A 14,435-nucleotide genomic window follows, 5' to 3' on the forward strand; every position below is an offset into this window, starting at 1 on the left:
CAGCGGTTGAAACGCTTCTTTCAGAGCCAATTCCATTGGATCCAATTCATTTTCAATGACCGTTTGGTAGTTTCGCCTACCCACAATGCACCACACCGCTAACCATAATGCACCTTGAACTGGGCGCGTTTTTTTTTTGTAACTTTTTAAGGCAACTTAGACACAATAACAATGTGGAACACTAAGAACATAATGAAATTGTGGAACCACCACTGAAAAAAAACGCATCGTTACCTTTGTGACATATGCCAGCCATTAAATAATGTTTACAATATGAAATGTTGGACCAAAAAGGTAATAATTTAAATGACCAATACTGGGACATTCATCCATTTTCTATTTCATGTGTCCTGCCCAGGGTCATTCGGGGAGCTGGAAACGAACCCAGCCAGGAAAAGACGGACAACTGTCACCGAGTAACAGAATCCAAACGGGTAGTGCCATACGCTTGAATGAAAACTTGTCGCCCCCTTATGTTGAACCTGGTACACTACAGGACCTCAACAATTTTGTGACGAAAAAAAAAAAAAGAGGGAATGTTTATTAACACAAGAAAGAATCTGTTTTGAAACATTTGGGTGAACTGAAAATGAAACAGAAGCTTCCTCATTTCTCCTGTTTTTAATAATGAGCATAGTTATGGAGGGGAACAGTTACAGTGAATGAATCAGCATATTTTGGTCATTTCCCTCCCTGCCTGCCTCCATCCCCCACCGTCAAGTAAACAGGAAAAGGTCATTTTAAAAAGATGGAGTGAACAAGTAGGAACAATCAACATTTAGTTTCATGCAATGAGAAGTGACATTTAGTTTCAGTGTAGTTTGGACAACCAGCAATGGCACATTTGAGCCAAGGTGAAATGGCAACACAATCACTTGGTAATACTGACAGATCAATAATAAATCACGACATTCCCCTCCCAACATTTATAAATAATTATTTTGAAAAAGAAAAATCTTCACATACAATATGTTCATGCTATTTCGTGCATTATCTTAACGGCCTGACTCGACCAGTAGAAATCATATGATGATGGCTATTAAGATTCATACTCTTATGGTGAATAGTTATTCTGTTTTTTTATATTGTAATAAATATTCATATGGCATTCATAAATAAAAGGTAGATAAATCACATGAATTTGGGAATACGGCTCATTAAAAGCAGAGTTTGGTGTGGTGTTGAGACAATGAAGTATTGTTATACAATATACTTGGCACAGGGGAGATTTGAAAAACAATACATTTTTAGGCCAGAAATTTGGCATCACATTAATAAGAGACTTAAACAACTATAAGGTGTGTTGAGGCACACAACAAAGCGGCATCAGGCTTCAGGAGCCAACTAACTTTCATTTGATCATTAAAAAAGGGTGCAATATTTTGTCCTGGTGGAATATGAGGTGAATGGTGGGCGGGGGCAGGCGGGGCTGAGTGATTGGCACGACACGGAGGCTATAGTTGCCGAATGGGAGGAAGGTTAAGGGTTTCCAGGGCGCTGTGGTAGAGCTCCCGCAAGGCTCTCAAAAGACACAGGCGGCAGAACATCTGGTTGAAGAGATGAGGCAACGGCTCCTGGGAAGAAAGACAGAAAACGGAGTCACACATTACGTTAGAATAATACACACACAGTGGAACCCGCCTATGTCGAAGAACACTCATGTTGTACTAGTCACGTTTTTTTTCTGTGCAGCATAATTGAAGCTATGGCTGAGTAGCAAACATTACATTGGAAATATGAACAAATGAGGGAGTGGCGTGCGTTTGACCTCAGAAATAATTTCATTTAAAAAAAACAAAAAAACAAAAACAAACTACAAACATGACCTCACCCCCAGGACGTGGACTCTGTTGTAGTACGAGCTGAAGTCTTTACTGAGAGACACCAGAAACTTACAAATCTGAGTTGGGGAGAATTAAAAGAGCAGTTAAGTAATTCTTTGCAAAATGTCATCATTGTGTCACCTGACCTGCTCCGTTTTAAGATTGACTCTTGCGCCTCCCCCTTCACAGTCCAACACTTGTCCGGATTGGTCCAGCAGCTCAGAGAAGGGAATAAGGTAATTGAAGAGGAGGAGCCACTCACCCTGCAAATGCAAACACAGATGCAACGTTGCCAAGTCTTTTCATAACGTGAAAGCGGGAAAATTTGACTGAACTTCACTTAATAAAGGGGTACCTCTTCTTTGAGGGCAGAGAAGTCCAGTTCCGAGCCATCTGGGATTTCTGGGTACAGACCTACAAAAAGGAAAGAACATAAATACATTTGGAAGAACAATATTTTTTGCTGTACTTTCATTATAGTTTAGCAAAGGGGCTATACTATAGAAAATATACTTTTTAATGGGTTCGTCATGCTCTTCCTGTCATCATCAAACTCCAATCTCCAATCTTTTGCTTGTGTTTTCTAATGAGACAGAGTGCATTTCAAGTCTACAGCCCAGCTAGTCCAACATGGATAATTCCTCAGGCCCCTTATCTAAATTTGCATGTATTAGTGTTCATTTGGATTCTCTTGTCAGTCACTGGACGTAATCTTCCTGTCAGATTCAAAGTCTGGACTCTCACCTTTTTCTACTCCTCGGTCGTAACTGTCAAACAGCGTGTGCAGTCTGGCACAATTATACATCACAAACACACCGCCTCTCGGCCCTTTGGTGGACACGCCCCCTTCTCTCTGGACATCCAATGTCACCTGAACAGAACCATATGCTTCACTATAATGCAGTGGAATTATGAGATTTCACTGAAATAATCATACGAGTGAAAATCTGACACCGACCCAAAAAGGTTTGTAATTGCGAGTAGATGCCACAAAATGGCAGCAAGGCACTTTTTCCTTTTCTCTTGGATGAGACTATGGCCTGATGAAATGATGCTCCTCTTCTCACGTGTCCACTGTCCATGGACAGAGATGGCACCATTTGACAGTTTTGGCCGGAGCACAAACACAGTGAATAAATGTGTTTTATCCATCCATCTACAGCACTGATTATTATAGTTTCGTGATACGCAGGCTCCCTCTAGTGGTTTGAAAAATACTAAGTACGGTTTGTATTTAATGTTTAAATTCACTGTTCATTTATAAAAATGTATTACACGCCGCTTTATTTAACTTATGTGCAATATATCATGACTGAATCATTAAGTATAGCTTTTTCTTTTAAAAATAAATAAATAAATAATAATAATTATAATAATAATAATAATAATTAAGTCCAGTGTTAATGATGAACCCAGTATAATGTTACAGTGGTTTCCACCAATATTACATATTTTGGAATAAAAAGCCTCGTCTCATTTTTGATGAACACATGGGCCTACTATGCTACCATATTTTAATGTAAGTCTTGTTGGTGTCCCTTGGACAGCCAAGTATCTTTTTTTTAAGTAGTACTTAATGTAAAAAGTTTGAGAACCACTTATCGACTGTATCTATCAATCATACATTTTTTTCCTATCTATTAACCTGTCAATCTTTTACCCAACTACCTACCTAACTTCTTTTGTATAAAGAAGACATTTCATGTTTGATTGCGAGGAGCAGAGCAGATTGGAAGAACACATAAAACTCCTACTAATTATATGAAGTTTTTTTTTTTTTTTAAATAAATCTCATAAAAATAATTACAATCACAGTAGCTTTATGAAACTCTACGTCGTGTTGCAGTCAGACTAACCGGACTGGTGTGTACTGTCGAGAGAAGCTCAAATCTGATTGTAGCAGAGCTCATGACCCTGATGATGTCATCCCATGTTTGACCTACAAGAGGTGAAGGAAAAATGCTATTAATTTACTGCAATTATGTTTAATGATGACAGTTATTAGTCATACGCATGCGCACACTTACCTTCTACTTGATCTCCATACTTCATCTCCGAGGCCTCCTTCATTTGACCTCTTCTAAGCCTGTTGAAAGGACACAACAAGAAAAAAACCCCCCACAAACCTTAATATAGAAGAGTCGCTGAAATATCAGCAAGCATCCCGTAAAAGGAGTTTAACTAACAGCATATGCATATTACTGCAGAAAGAAAAAAATAAGGACAGAATGTGTGATGAGAGGGAGGATGAGCAGGAGAAACTCTGTTTGAAGATGACGGTGTTTCTTACTGCAGGTACTGTGCAGAAGAGAGTTGAGAAGAAGGAGTCTTGACAGGCCCACACACCAGATGTCTCTGCAAACACCCGTGAAGAGCAGGTAAAAATAGGAACACAAGCCAGCACACATGCACGTGTGTATTACCTGCGTGTGCGTTGCCCCACTGGCTCTCCACAGCATCGCTATCTGCTGCTGGCGGAACTCATCCTGGCAGGAAGTCACATGCAAGGCTGTTGCCATGGTGACCTGCAAAACGTTCAAATGGTGCATAGAAATCTATCTTTCATTACATTTAATACGACGCGTGTCTGTGTGATCACGTGTGCGGTGTCTTACGGTGCAGTCAGCTGTGGCGAGGTCCAGTTGTGCCAGATGGGAAATGCTGTCCCTGTGGACTGAACGCACATGCACCAACAATCTGTTAGTCGCAAAAGGACACACTGCTTAATTAATTTAACCAATCTGGAGTTGGGTCAGACACTTTCTTTTGTTCCATCGGATTCAGTACCTCATCATCAAGACATTTTGGACTAGTGTCCATTTCCATAGTATGTTCTCCCCCGTGCTTGCGGGTTTTTTCAGGGTACTCCTCAGGTTTCCGCCCACATTCCCAAAACATAAATTAGCTCCATGAAGATTTGAGATTGTCCATAGGTGTGAATGTGAGTGAGAATACTTGTATGTCCAGATGTGCCCTGTGATTGGCTGGCTACCCATAAAAAATGTATGCATGCACAGGGAGAACATGCAAACTCCATACAGGAGGGCATGTGCTGAGGGTCAAACTATATCATAGCAAGTGTGAGGTGGTTTCTTCTTGAAGTTACTTGGCCGTACCTTACCTGCGCAGGTTCCGAGGCTGGGGTCATATCCTTGCAGCCCCTCATCCTGGAACACTCGCTTTAAGTTTATCCTGATTGCTCCTTCATTCTCGCCCTTATCCGCCTTCTTTCTGCCTGGCCCTCCGTTCATCCTCCTGTCTCTCTCAATTTCCCTCTCTCTGTATGGCGACTTCTCCAGCGCTTCCTGGATCTTCTCCTCCCGCTCCTCATTGGTCCAGTTGGCCGCAAATGTCGGCCAGTCGATGCCCAGAGTGCGGAGGAAGGTAACGATGCTGCTGTCTTCGGGCAGCAGGGGGCACAGGGACACTGTAAATCTGAGACAGGCGGCAAGATGGACAGATTGTTTCCAAAGTCATAGCTACCAAATCTCAAGGAACAGCAATTATTACAATGTCAGGAAAGTGCCACACAGTTAATGTCATTTTGTTTATTTACAGTTGAAGGACTGGAAAAAACAAACAGGAGATACTATGCATTGGACAGTATTGTCAAATGAGAAGTGTTTCTTTAAACATCAAGTTGTAATGTACAAAAAAAAAATATTTCAATCAAAACGGGCTGATGTGAAGAATTGTAAAAAGGAGCTCACCCTTGCCCTCTCAACAGCGCCCCCATGTGGTCGGCCAACAGAATGGTCCTTAGTTGTCCCAGAGTGAGGCTATCAGGGGTCGGGGGTTCGGGTTTCAGGTGCAGGGCCGGACAGTTGAGTACCACGCAGCCCTGCCTCTGAGCAGCGGGTGTCAGGTACTCTGAGGCGCCGCCGTCTAGGACGGCCCTGAACGCGGCGGCTCGGTCCACCCTCACCCTCAGACCTTCATCCATCACCTCCCCGCCTGCCACGGGAAGAACGCCGCGGCCTCGGACAGACAGAATTCTGGACATCACCTCTCGAGGGACCTGAGTGGAAACAAAAACTATTAAAATATTGGATGGTAGTTGGTTTATAAACAAGCCTTGTTGTTGCAAAAGTCATTTAGTAGTTATTATCGACATCTTGGAAAGGTTTGCCTGGGGTACGTGCTTCCAAGCCTCAAATACGTCAGGGGTTCGTCTTGCCCCACCTGTACAACATGACATGAGCGGTGATATGGACCTGCTGAGTCCTGGCGTTTGATGGTTCATTTTATTATGTGAAATTAACATCTTAATTGACTCACGATCATGTTTACCTATATGATTTGACTAAAGGGGCATGTTTCCAATGGAAAGCACTTGTTTACTTATTGTTATTTTATTTTATTTTTTTTCCGCTTCATTTGCTTCTGTAAATTGTAGCTGCTGGGGGAAAACACTGTGAAAAAAGAACAACATTTCACATAGTTTTGCTATTAACAGAAATAAAACAAATCACAGAAGGGGTAAAATAAACAAAAGTGAAAAAATGAAATTGCAAATCTGATTTTTTTCTCCAGCCCTAACACACATCACTTGAGCAATCCCTGCAACAGCAGCACGCCTGTCTCATAGTGGAGAAGTTCTAGGTTTGAATCTCAGCTCAGGTCTTCCTGTGTGGATTTTGCATGTTTTCCCCATGCTCGTGTGGCTTTTCTCTGGATATTCTCATTTTCTCCTACATACAAAAAAACAAACAAAAAAAAAACATACTTACTGTACGTTACTGTAGGTTCATTAAAGACTCTGAATTGTCCATAAGTGTGAATGGTTGTTAGTGAGTCTCAAAATGTGCAACACAGGTTCTATTTAGTGGTGTGCAAGGAATCACTGGATTAAATGTTCGTTCACAATGTGGATACTGCTACAGTAGCTTGAACTTTTAAATGTTTTGTTTTGAGTGTTTTGTTACATATAGTTCAATTATATCCCATTTTTAAGTACATTTGCTTTTAAAACTATTTTCATACGTTTGTTTCATTATAGTATGAAAGTGCAGTGTTAATGTTCAACCTGCACATAATGTTACAGTGTCTTACAATAATAATAAATATACTTTTTAGAGATAAAACCAAAAACATCTCTGCAGCTTTCCCCCCCATGAAATTTTTGAGGCGAACTTGGTGCAAAGCATGTGTGAATGACCGGACTATCCTGTCTGTCAGTGACTCAGTGGTGTCCAAATATCGGTCCTCGAAGGCCAGAGTCCTGCAGGTTTTGGCTGTTTCTCTTCTCCAACACACCTGAAGCTCATCAGTATGCTCTGCATAAGCCTAATAACAATCCTGTTGATTGGAAACAGGTGCGTTGGAGTAGGGGAAAACCTGCAGGACTCTGGCCCTCAGCTGGGATAGGCTCTAACAAACATAACAGTACAGAAACAGTAGTTTGATTTTTGTACACATGCACATGCCCACATTTAAACACAGTTGCAGTTGTGCGTGACTGTCTCTGACCCATATTGTGATCTGCCGCTCATGGGTATGTTGACCGCCTCAAGCACAATGTCTGGTCGATCCTGATCGCCCTTCCTTTAAACATGACCTTGTGTAGCTTTTTTTTGTTTGTTTTGTTTTGTTTTAATATTGTTATTGTTCGCTTAAGTTCTGGCCCTCTGTTCTACTTTTGGAAACCCATATACAGTGTCTTATCTATGCTGTAAATACGTGATTTCACATTGTATTACACTTGAGGGAATTGACCTTTTTTTCAACAATTATCATTTTCTCTAAACAAATCCTCTAAATGACCATATTAGTGTTTTAGAATTTAGGAGTTTAGTTGACAGTAGTTTCTCGAACCAAAAAAAACAAACACAATTTTTTACTCACACATATTCCTTGCAAAGCAACTGGGAATTTTTTAGTCCACAAAAATCTTACTGTACTGAGTACTGTACAATATTATTCTCTACACGAATGGGACGCGGAGTGTTAGTATGAGTTCTTATCAACGTTGAGTCCACTTGTGGACGGTGTTTGGTGGTTAATATTGTGTCAAACAAGAATGTCGTGTAATGAGCCCGTTGCCAACCTGTCCATCCGCATAGAGCGTGTTGAGCATGGTACTCGGCGACAAGAAGTCTCGGGTTCGGAGGTTCTTGGCGCTGCTCTCCTTGAACCACAGCTTCTCCTTCTCCGGCTCCGGGAACATCCTCTCGCTGTCCCTTCGGCCAGAGTCGTGGGCATTACCACGCGTGGCCCGCAGTGCGGAGCTCAGCGCCCGGACCGTGGGAGCGATACGGAGGGGCGTAGACGACTCCTCGATATTCTCCATCGTTATCATAACACAAACAGGTGTGGCACCATCCGCTCTATGCTAATACATACGCGGCCGAGGAGAGTGGCAATCCGGGTCCATTCAAGCGTAGAAGCGACCGACAGCAAACAGGAACAGCCGACTACTAGTCGATGTCTGATATTGACTAAAGTGGAAAGGACGCTGTGCCTTTTTTTCCTCGTTAAACCGGAACATATATCTCCAGTTGGTGTTCCCCATCGGTTATGTTTCCGCGTTGGACTGATTTTGTTTTTTTTATCATAATCATCGACCCATCCATTTTCTTGACCGCCTATTCCTCACAAGGGTCGCCGGAGCCTATCTCAGCTGGCTTTGGGCAGTAAGCGGGGTACACCCTGGACTGGTCGCCAGTCAATCGCAGGGCACACAGAGACGAATAACCATCCACGCTCACACTCACACCTAGGGACAATGGGGAATATGCCACGGAAGAGGCGGGACTGTTTTTGCACATCAGTTTGGTTCCGGTTCGCTTTGCGACGTGTGGGCTGCGTCAAAATACTTGTGCTTCCGACTTTGTGCCCCTCGGTTGCGCGTTCGCAACCCGGACCGGAACCAAACTGATGTGCAAAATCACGTCCCGCCTCTTCCGTGGTATATACCCGGTTCAGTGTTATTAACCTGCCATGTATGTGTTTGGAGACTGGACTCGAACCCGAGTCCTCATAACTGGGAGGCGGACGTGCTAACCTGTCACCCACCGTACCACCCTTTATCATCCATCCATCCATTTTCTTGACCATTTATTCCTCACAAGGGTCGCGGGTGGTGCTGGAGCCTATCTCAGCTGGCTATGAGCAAGTAGGCAGGGGACATCCTGGACCGGTTACCAACCAATCAAGGGGCACACAGAGACGGAAAAACCATCCACACTCACAAACGCAAGCACACCAGCAAAAAAGGGACAATTTGGAGCGCCCAATTAGCCTGCCATGCATGTCTTTGGAATGTGGGAGGAGAGACCCACGCAGGCACGGGGAGAACATGCAAACTCCACCCAGGAAGGCCGGAGCCTGGACTCAAACCCGCGTCCTAAGAACTGGGAGGCGTGAGTGCTAACCAGTCACCCACCGTGCGGCCGCCCATTATCATAATCATTATTATTATTATTATTATTTACGGTGCTGTTTCAGACTTAAAAAAAAAAGTCTTACAATTACATTACATAAAAGTTTGTCAAGATTTGCACATAATGCATTTTTTTCTTGGTAATCACACAAAGTGACTAAAGGTAACAGAATGTGAATGAATGTAATACTCCATCCAACCATCCTCCAAACCGTAATTTTTCAGGAAACCAATTCACTGGCATGTTTGTTGACCCATTAACATTGTATTGTCATGACAGCAAGCTTTTTTGCTAAAAATGAAGCTTCATCGGGATCTACCAGTGACCAATAATACATTTCTGGAAAAAAAATATGCAATTTAAAAAAAAAAAAAAAAAAAAAAAAGAAAGAAAGAAAGAAATATGACCGCATTTGTATATAGGAAGTTTCCATCCAACAGTGACAAAATAAGACCGGGGTCAGGGTGTCAATTTACTTTTTGCTGTGACCCACTTTGTAGTGACAACTCCCCTCAGAGGGCCATTCTTACAGTGAAACCAAATACATTTATCTCATTATATTTGTACATATAGGCCTTCAACAAATTTAAATATATTATTACTAGTTTTGAAATCATAAGTCAAGGATAACAGTTTGTTAAATTAGTGTTCAAGTTACTGATTTTGGATAACAAAAATTCTTGCAAAAAAAAAAAAAAAAAAGAGAGTTTCTTGCTTTCGTGGGCCACATAAAATCATGCAGTGTGCCAGATCTGGCCCCTGGGCCTTGAGTTTGATACCAGTGATATAGCCAAACAAGCATTCACACGCACATTCAGTTTCACACTTCTGCCAACAGGAGGCCTGATGAAAACTACAGTCTTCAATGAATATAACATGCATATTTTTTTATTTTTAAATGTGGGAGGAAGCAGGACTACCAGGAGAATACACACACGAGCACGGTGATTAATAATAATAATAATAATAATAATACACAAAAGTATCATGGAGAGAATAACGTCACATTTATTTGTGATAATTTCTTGTTTATATAAACATCTACACTATAAAACATTTGTAACTTGGTAAATCTAATCTGCCAAAAAAAGAATGACATGATAAAAATATGGCACAGTTATATTACTGTTAACAATGGGACCAATTAATAAAAGTCTTTTTTTGGTGTCATTCTTGGTTGACACGAAATTCCCGGTTGTTTTATATTGGCTAAGCAAGCCGGGAGAAAGCGTGTCATTGAGGAAAAACACCAACCAGGTAGTCTTCTTTTCCAAATATACTTACTGTGCAACAACCCTTTAAAAACAAAAAACAAACAAAAAAACCCTTCATGTTGGTATATGCACTGTTATAAACCATTAAAGGTGTTCACGGTTTAGATGTCTTATGCTTGGTGGGATGGAAACGGAGCCCCTAACCAGCTGAAGGTCACAATCACAGCTGCATTATGGGTTCCGTTACAATCCCACGTGCCAAAAAAAAAAAGGCCTCAGTCCAGTTGGCATCTTGTCCTGACAGCACTCCTGAAAAATAGAAGAGATCCAGAGATTCTACGACTAAAACACGCAATCCATATTACAGTCATTGTAATGTACTGTAATTTGGATCTCCAGTTGATATGTACATACGTTGAAAGAAGACAGGGATGGCGCTACTAAGGGGTGCTTTAGCCCTGTCAGAAATCAATGAAGCCAAGTTAAGGCCATCCAGCATTTTATTTAATATTCTACTTGTGTTTATTCATATCCATCCAATCATTTCCTAGAATGGATGGTTTATTCTGTTCATGGCCACAGTGGAGCAGGAGCCTATCCAAGCTAACTTAAGGCAAATGGAAGGCAGACAACTATAGATTGGTTGCCAATCAGTCACGAGACGGACAAGTACATTCACACTCATGTTGACACTGAGTGACGCTGAGTGCGAATTGAACCCACACTGCAGAAAACTACACTGCTCGGGACATGAAAAGCATTATAATGATACTAAATATTATCCATATAGAGCTGTGCCACATTCACAAAAACACAAATTAAGTGTTTACAACTAAAATAGAAAGTAACACAAATAATATTCATAGCACCCTGATAAATAAAGATGATTTGGTTATAGCAGCAAATAGCATGGATTGCAATTGTTTGTCCCATTTTCAGCTGTGTCAAGGTCATTTTAGCACAGATTGTGCTTGTTTTGATTCTAAATGTAGAGATGTGACTCTGCTGTTACTCAGTGCAGGGGTTGACCTATTATAGTGGGATACAGGCCCACCCCGCAATCCTGAAAAATCTTTGACTTTTTGCTTAATTACCTAGCTATATATCCTAATAAAAATGGCCTACTGTACATAATTGCTTAGCATATATAGTTTAAGTGTGTTAAATAAATAAATCAACGGTGAAGCCTGTGGCCCTTTCATCATTCAAATCTTCTGTATGAGACCCTCGGAAGAAACAGTTTGGACACCTCTGTCTTACTTACCATCTTCAAGACGTTCATTTTTTGGCTCGGTGACTTCCTCTCTCCACAAAACGGCTTAAAACGTACCTGCCCAATCCAGCCAAAACCTGCACACATTACCAACCCACACATCCACACACTCAAGAATGATGAGCCTGAAGGAAGACAATGCTGTCCACTCACCTGTGTCTCTTTTGGGGACATACTAGGAGCGGCCTTGTCTTGACAAACCTGTTGACGCAGAAGGGAAAGTAAAACTCAAGGCGTTACAGGAGGTCCGCCGGATGAGACTTGAATGGAGACGAGCAGTTACAGGAGCTTCTCCTGACTTGAAGCTGGAAGGAGAAAGTCCAGAACACATGAGGGAATCACACATACAGTATTCGCCTTTCTGAGTCAGACGCTGATGAGTAGCAAATAATGATTCAGTCAGCATGAAGTTGGCTCAGACGTCAGAGGAGTCACACACAAATAACTAAGTGACACAGATACACACACACTGATAAGATAGTATTAAAGTTTGTATGTTATCTCACCAGCAGTTTAGTGTCACTCAGCTCTTCCTCGTCCTCCTTCTCACCTCCTCGTGCAGTGGCGTCTTGTCTGCCAACTTCCTCTTTATAAGCCCCGTGCATTCATTTCACTTTCACTTCTAACCACAAGACAAAACTCCTCCTTCCTGATTCAACTCCCAGCTGGAGAGGGACAACAATCAGTCTTTTTTTCTTCTTTTGAATATGCATTTTAAATATACAGCAAACACACAGGAGAAATTCAATTAAAGTACTTTTTGTACATTCTTGAACAATATATTTACAAAATGTATATATTTATGTTCAAATTGCTTTCACTTTTTGTTTGGTAAAGTACTGTGTTCCCCATGTGTTCACTTTGTATAGTTGTATTATTATTATTTCACTTTCAAGGCTTTTTAAAATTTTAGTTTGCAGAGTTTCTTAAATTTTGTATCCATTTAATGCAACAACATTTGTGCATTTTGACGCATTTGTACATACTGCTTTTCTTTAAATTTGTGTATACATAAAATTTACATTTTGTACAGACTATATCTTGCTTGAGCAATTGATTTTAGAAAAAAAAATACATTAGTTATGCTGCACAATTTAATAATGAAATAAACTAAATATGATTGGTAAATGTAGGTTGCATTGACAGATTAACAATCAGCCACAATATTAGGTAAATCAGCAAAATGAGCTCCAACAAGAGCTGTAATTTATTTTAATACGATAGATTGGTTCTGTGCAATTACACAAATTATTTATTTACAAATCAGTTATTACTGTGGTTATATAACAGCCAAGGCCAAAACCTATTCACAGTTACACATATTGCAGGTGTGTCAAGACAATTATAATTCTCTTAGATTCTGAAAAGTGAAAACCAATCAGACTTTTAGCAATGTAGACTTTTATTGAGAGAAAAAAAAGAAACCGCTTATCAAAACCTATAATATTGACTGTGTCAAATATGGTGAAATTGATGTACAGTACAAACGTTTGAACTGTATTTTTTAATAGTGTTTGTGCAGATAGGTTGTAGAATATCAAAGGTTGAAATTTCTAGCTAGATGAGACTGAGATATCGTTGATGGTATACAGGACTGTCTCAGAAAATTTGAATATTGTGATAAAAGTTCTGGATTCATTACAAATCAACTGATTGCAAGCCTTTTATTATCTTTAATATTGCTGATTATGGTTTACAGCTTAAGAAAACTCAAATATCCTATCTCAGAATATTTCCTCAGACCAGGTAAAATAAAATGTCATAATCAGCAATTAAAACAATAAAAGGCTTGCAATATTTCAGTTGATTTGTTATGAATCCTGAATGTATGGCATTTTTGCTTATTTAATTGTATTACAGAAAATAACGGACTATCACAATATTCTAATTTCTGAGACAATCCTGTACTGTAGTTGTAATACAATCCACATACTGTACTGGACTCACCTTCATGCCGTTTAACTGTGAATGTGTCAATGATGAGCAGAGACCAACAGAGTGTGACCACTACAATTCCCACAGGTCTGTCGCATGGCAGGCCTGGAAAGTCCGGTGAATGTGTCGGCGTTACCTGATCCTCCCAGGAAACGAGCTGCAGGTGAGCGGTCATGGCCTGGCCTTCCTTTGCCCGAGGAAAAACTCCATAACCAATGACGAGATGTGAACGTTATGTAATGTGTTTAATTATATATATTAAAGTGTTTATTACTAACAACTACTTGAACTATGAATCCATCCATTTTCTATTGCGCTTGTCCTCATTAGGTACATGAATGAAATGGAATCTACTCAAGCTCATATTTTAAAAGGCATAGTTTATGTAACTTTCATTTCAGATTGCAAAAAACAAAACAAAAAAAAACTTAGTGATATTTTGACCTCAAACCATCATTTTGAAGACAAACTAATATTATTCCTCCATTAATTCACAGAATATTAATTTCTTGGTAAATAATGTCATAACCTAGCTACAAAAAGCATCTTCCTTCATTTTGCATATTATCACCAGTCTAGCAAGTCCAAAAGTTTTCACGCTAGCCTAAGCTTTTGTTAAATCTTTTAGCTGTAAATGACAGATGTCAAAAATAATTTGAAATGTTGCTTTAAGGGACATCAATGTAAAATAATCTATATTTTTTATCTTTGTAAAATAGTTTATGTTCCTGATGTTTTGAAGCATTCCATAAAATCGTAGTTTTCTTTTCACTTATCAAAACATGACATTGAGTATGCATGTAATGGT

The 14,435-nt window shown here is 40.2% G+C and overlaps 1 protein-coding gene and 1 long non-coding RNA gene across 2 annotated transcripts; both read right to left on the reverse strand.

The window, feature by feature from the left end:
• Positions 1 to 606: 606 nt before the first annotated feature.
• On the reverse strand, positions 607 to 8,573 carry dalrd3 (DALR anticodon binding domain containing 3). Its single transcript, XM_077514836.1, has 13 exons — positions 7,870 to 8,573; positions 5,534 to 5,841; positions 4,945 to 5,258; positions 4,439 to 4,497; positions 4,247 to 4,348; positions 4,114 to 4,178; positions 3,851 to 3,909; positions 3,680 to 3,762; positions 2,568 to 2,694; positions 2,179 to 2,237; positions 1,970 to 2,086; positions 1,832 to 1,900; positions 607 to 1,574 (listed from the first exon to the last, which is right to left on the reverse strand). The coding sequence occupies exons 1-13, from the start codon at positions 8,119 to 8,121 to the stop codon at positions 1,455 to 1,457; spliced, it is 1,734 nt and encodes a 577-aa protein (XP_077370962.1). The 5' UTR covers positions 8,122 to 8,573; the 3' UTR covers positions 607 to 1,454.
• A 3,094-nt stretch (positions 8,574 to 11,667) lies between these two features.
• Positions 11,668 to 12,272, reverse strand: LOC144014797 (uncharacterized). Its single transcript, XR_013282571.1, has 3 exons — positions 12,199 to 12,272; positions 11,846 to 11,997; positions 11,668 to 11,769 (listed from the first exon to the last, which is right to left on the reverse strand). It is a non-coding gene; the product is annotated as an uncharacterized LOC144014797 (long non-coding RNA).
• Between the last annotated feature and the right edge of the window lie 2,163 nt (positions 12,273 to 14,435).

This window comes from Festucalex cinctus, chromosome 2 (assembly GCF_051991245.1).
Source record: "Festucalex cinctus isolate MCC-2025b chromosome 2, RoL_Fcin_1.0, whole genome shotgun sequence".
Classification (NCBI taxonomy): domain Eukaryota; kingdom Metazoa; phylum Chordata; class Actinopteri; order Syngnathiformes; family Syngnathidae; genus Festucalex; species Festucalex cinctus.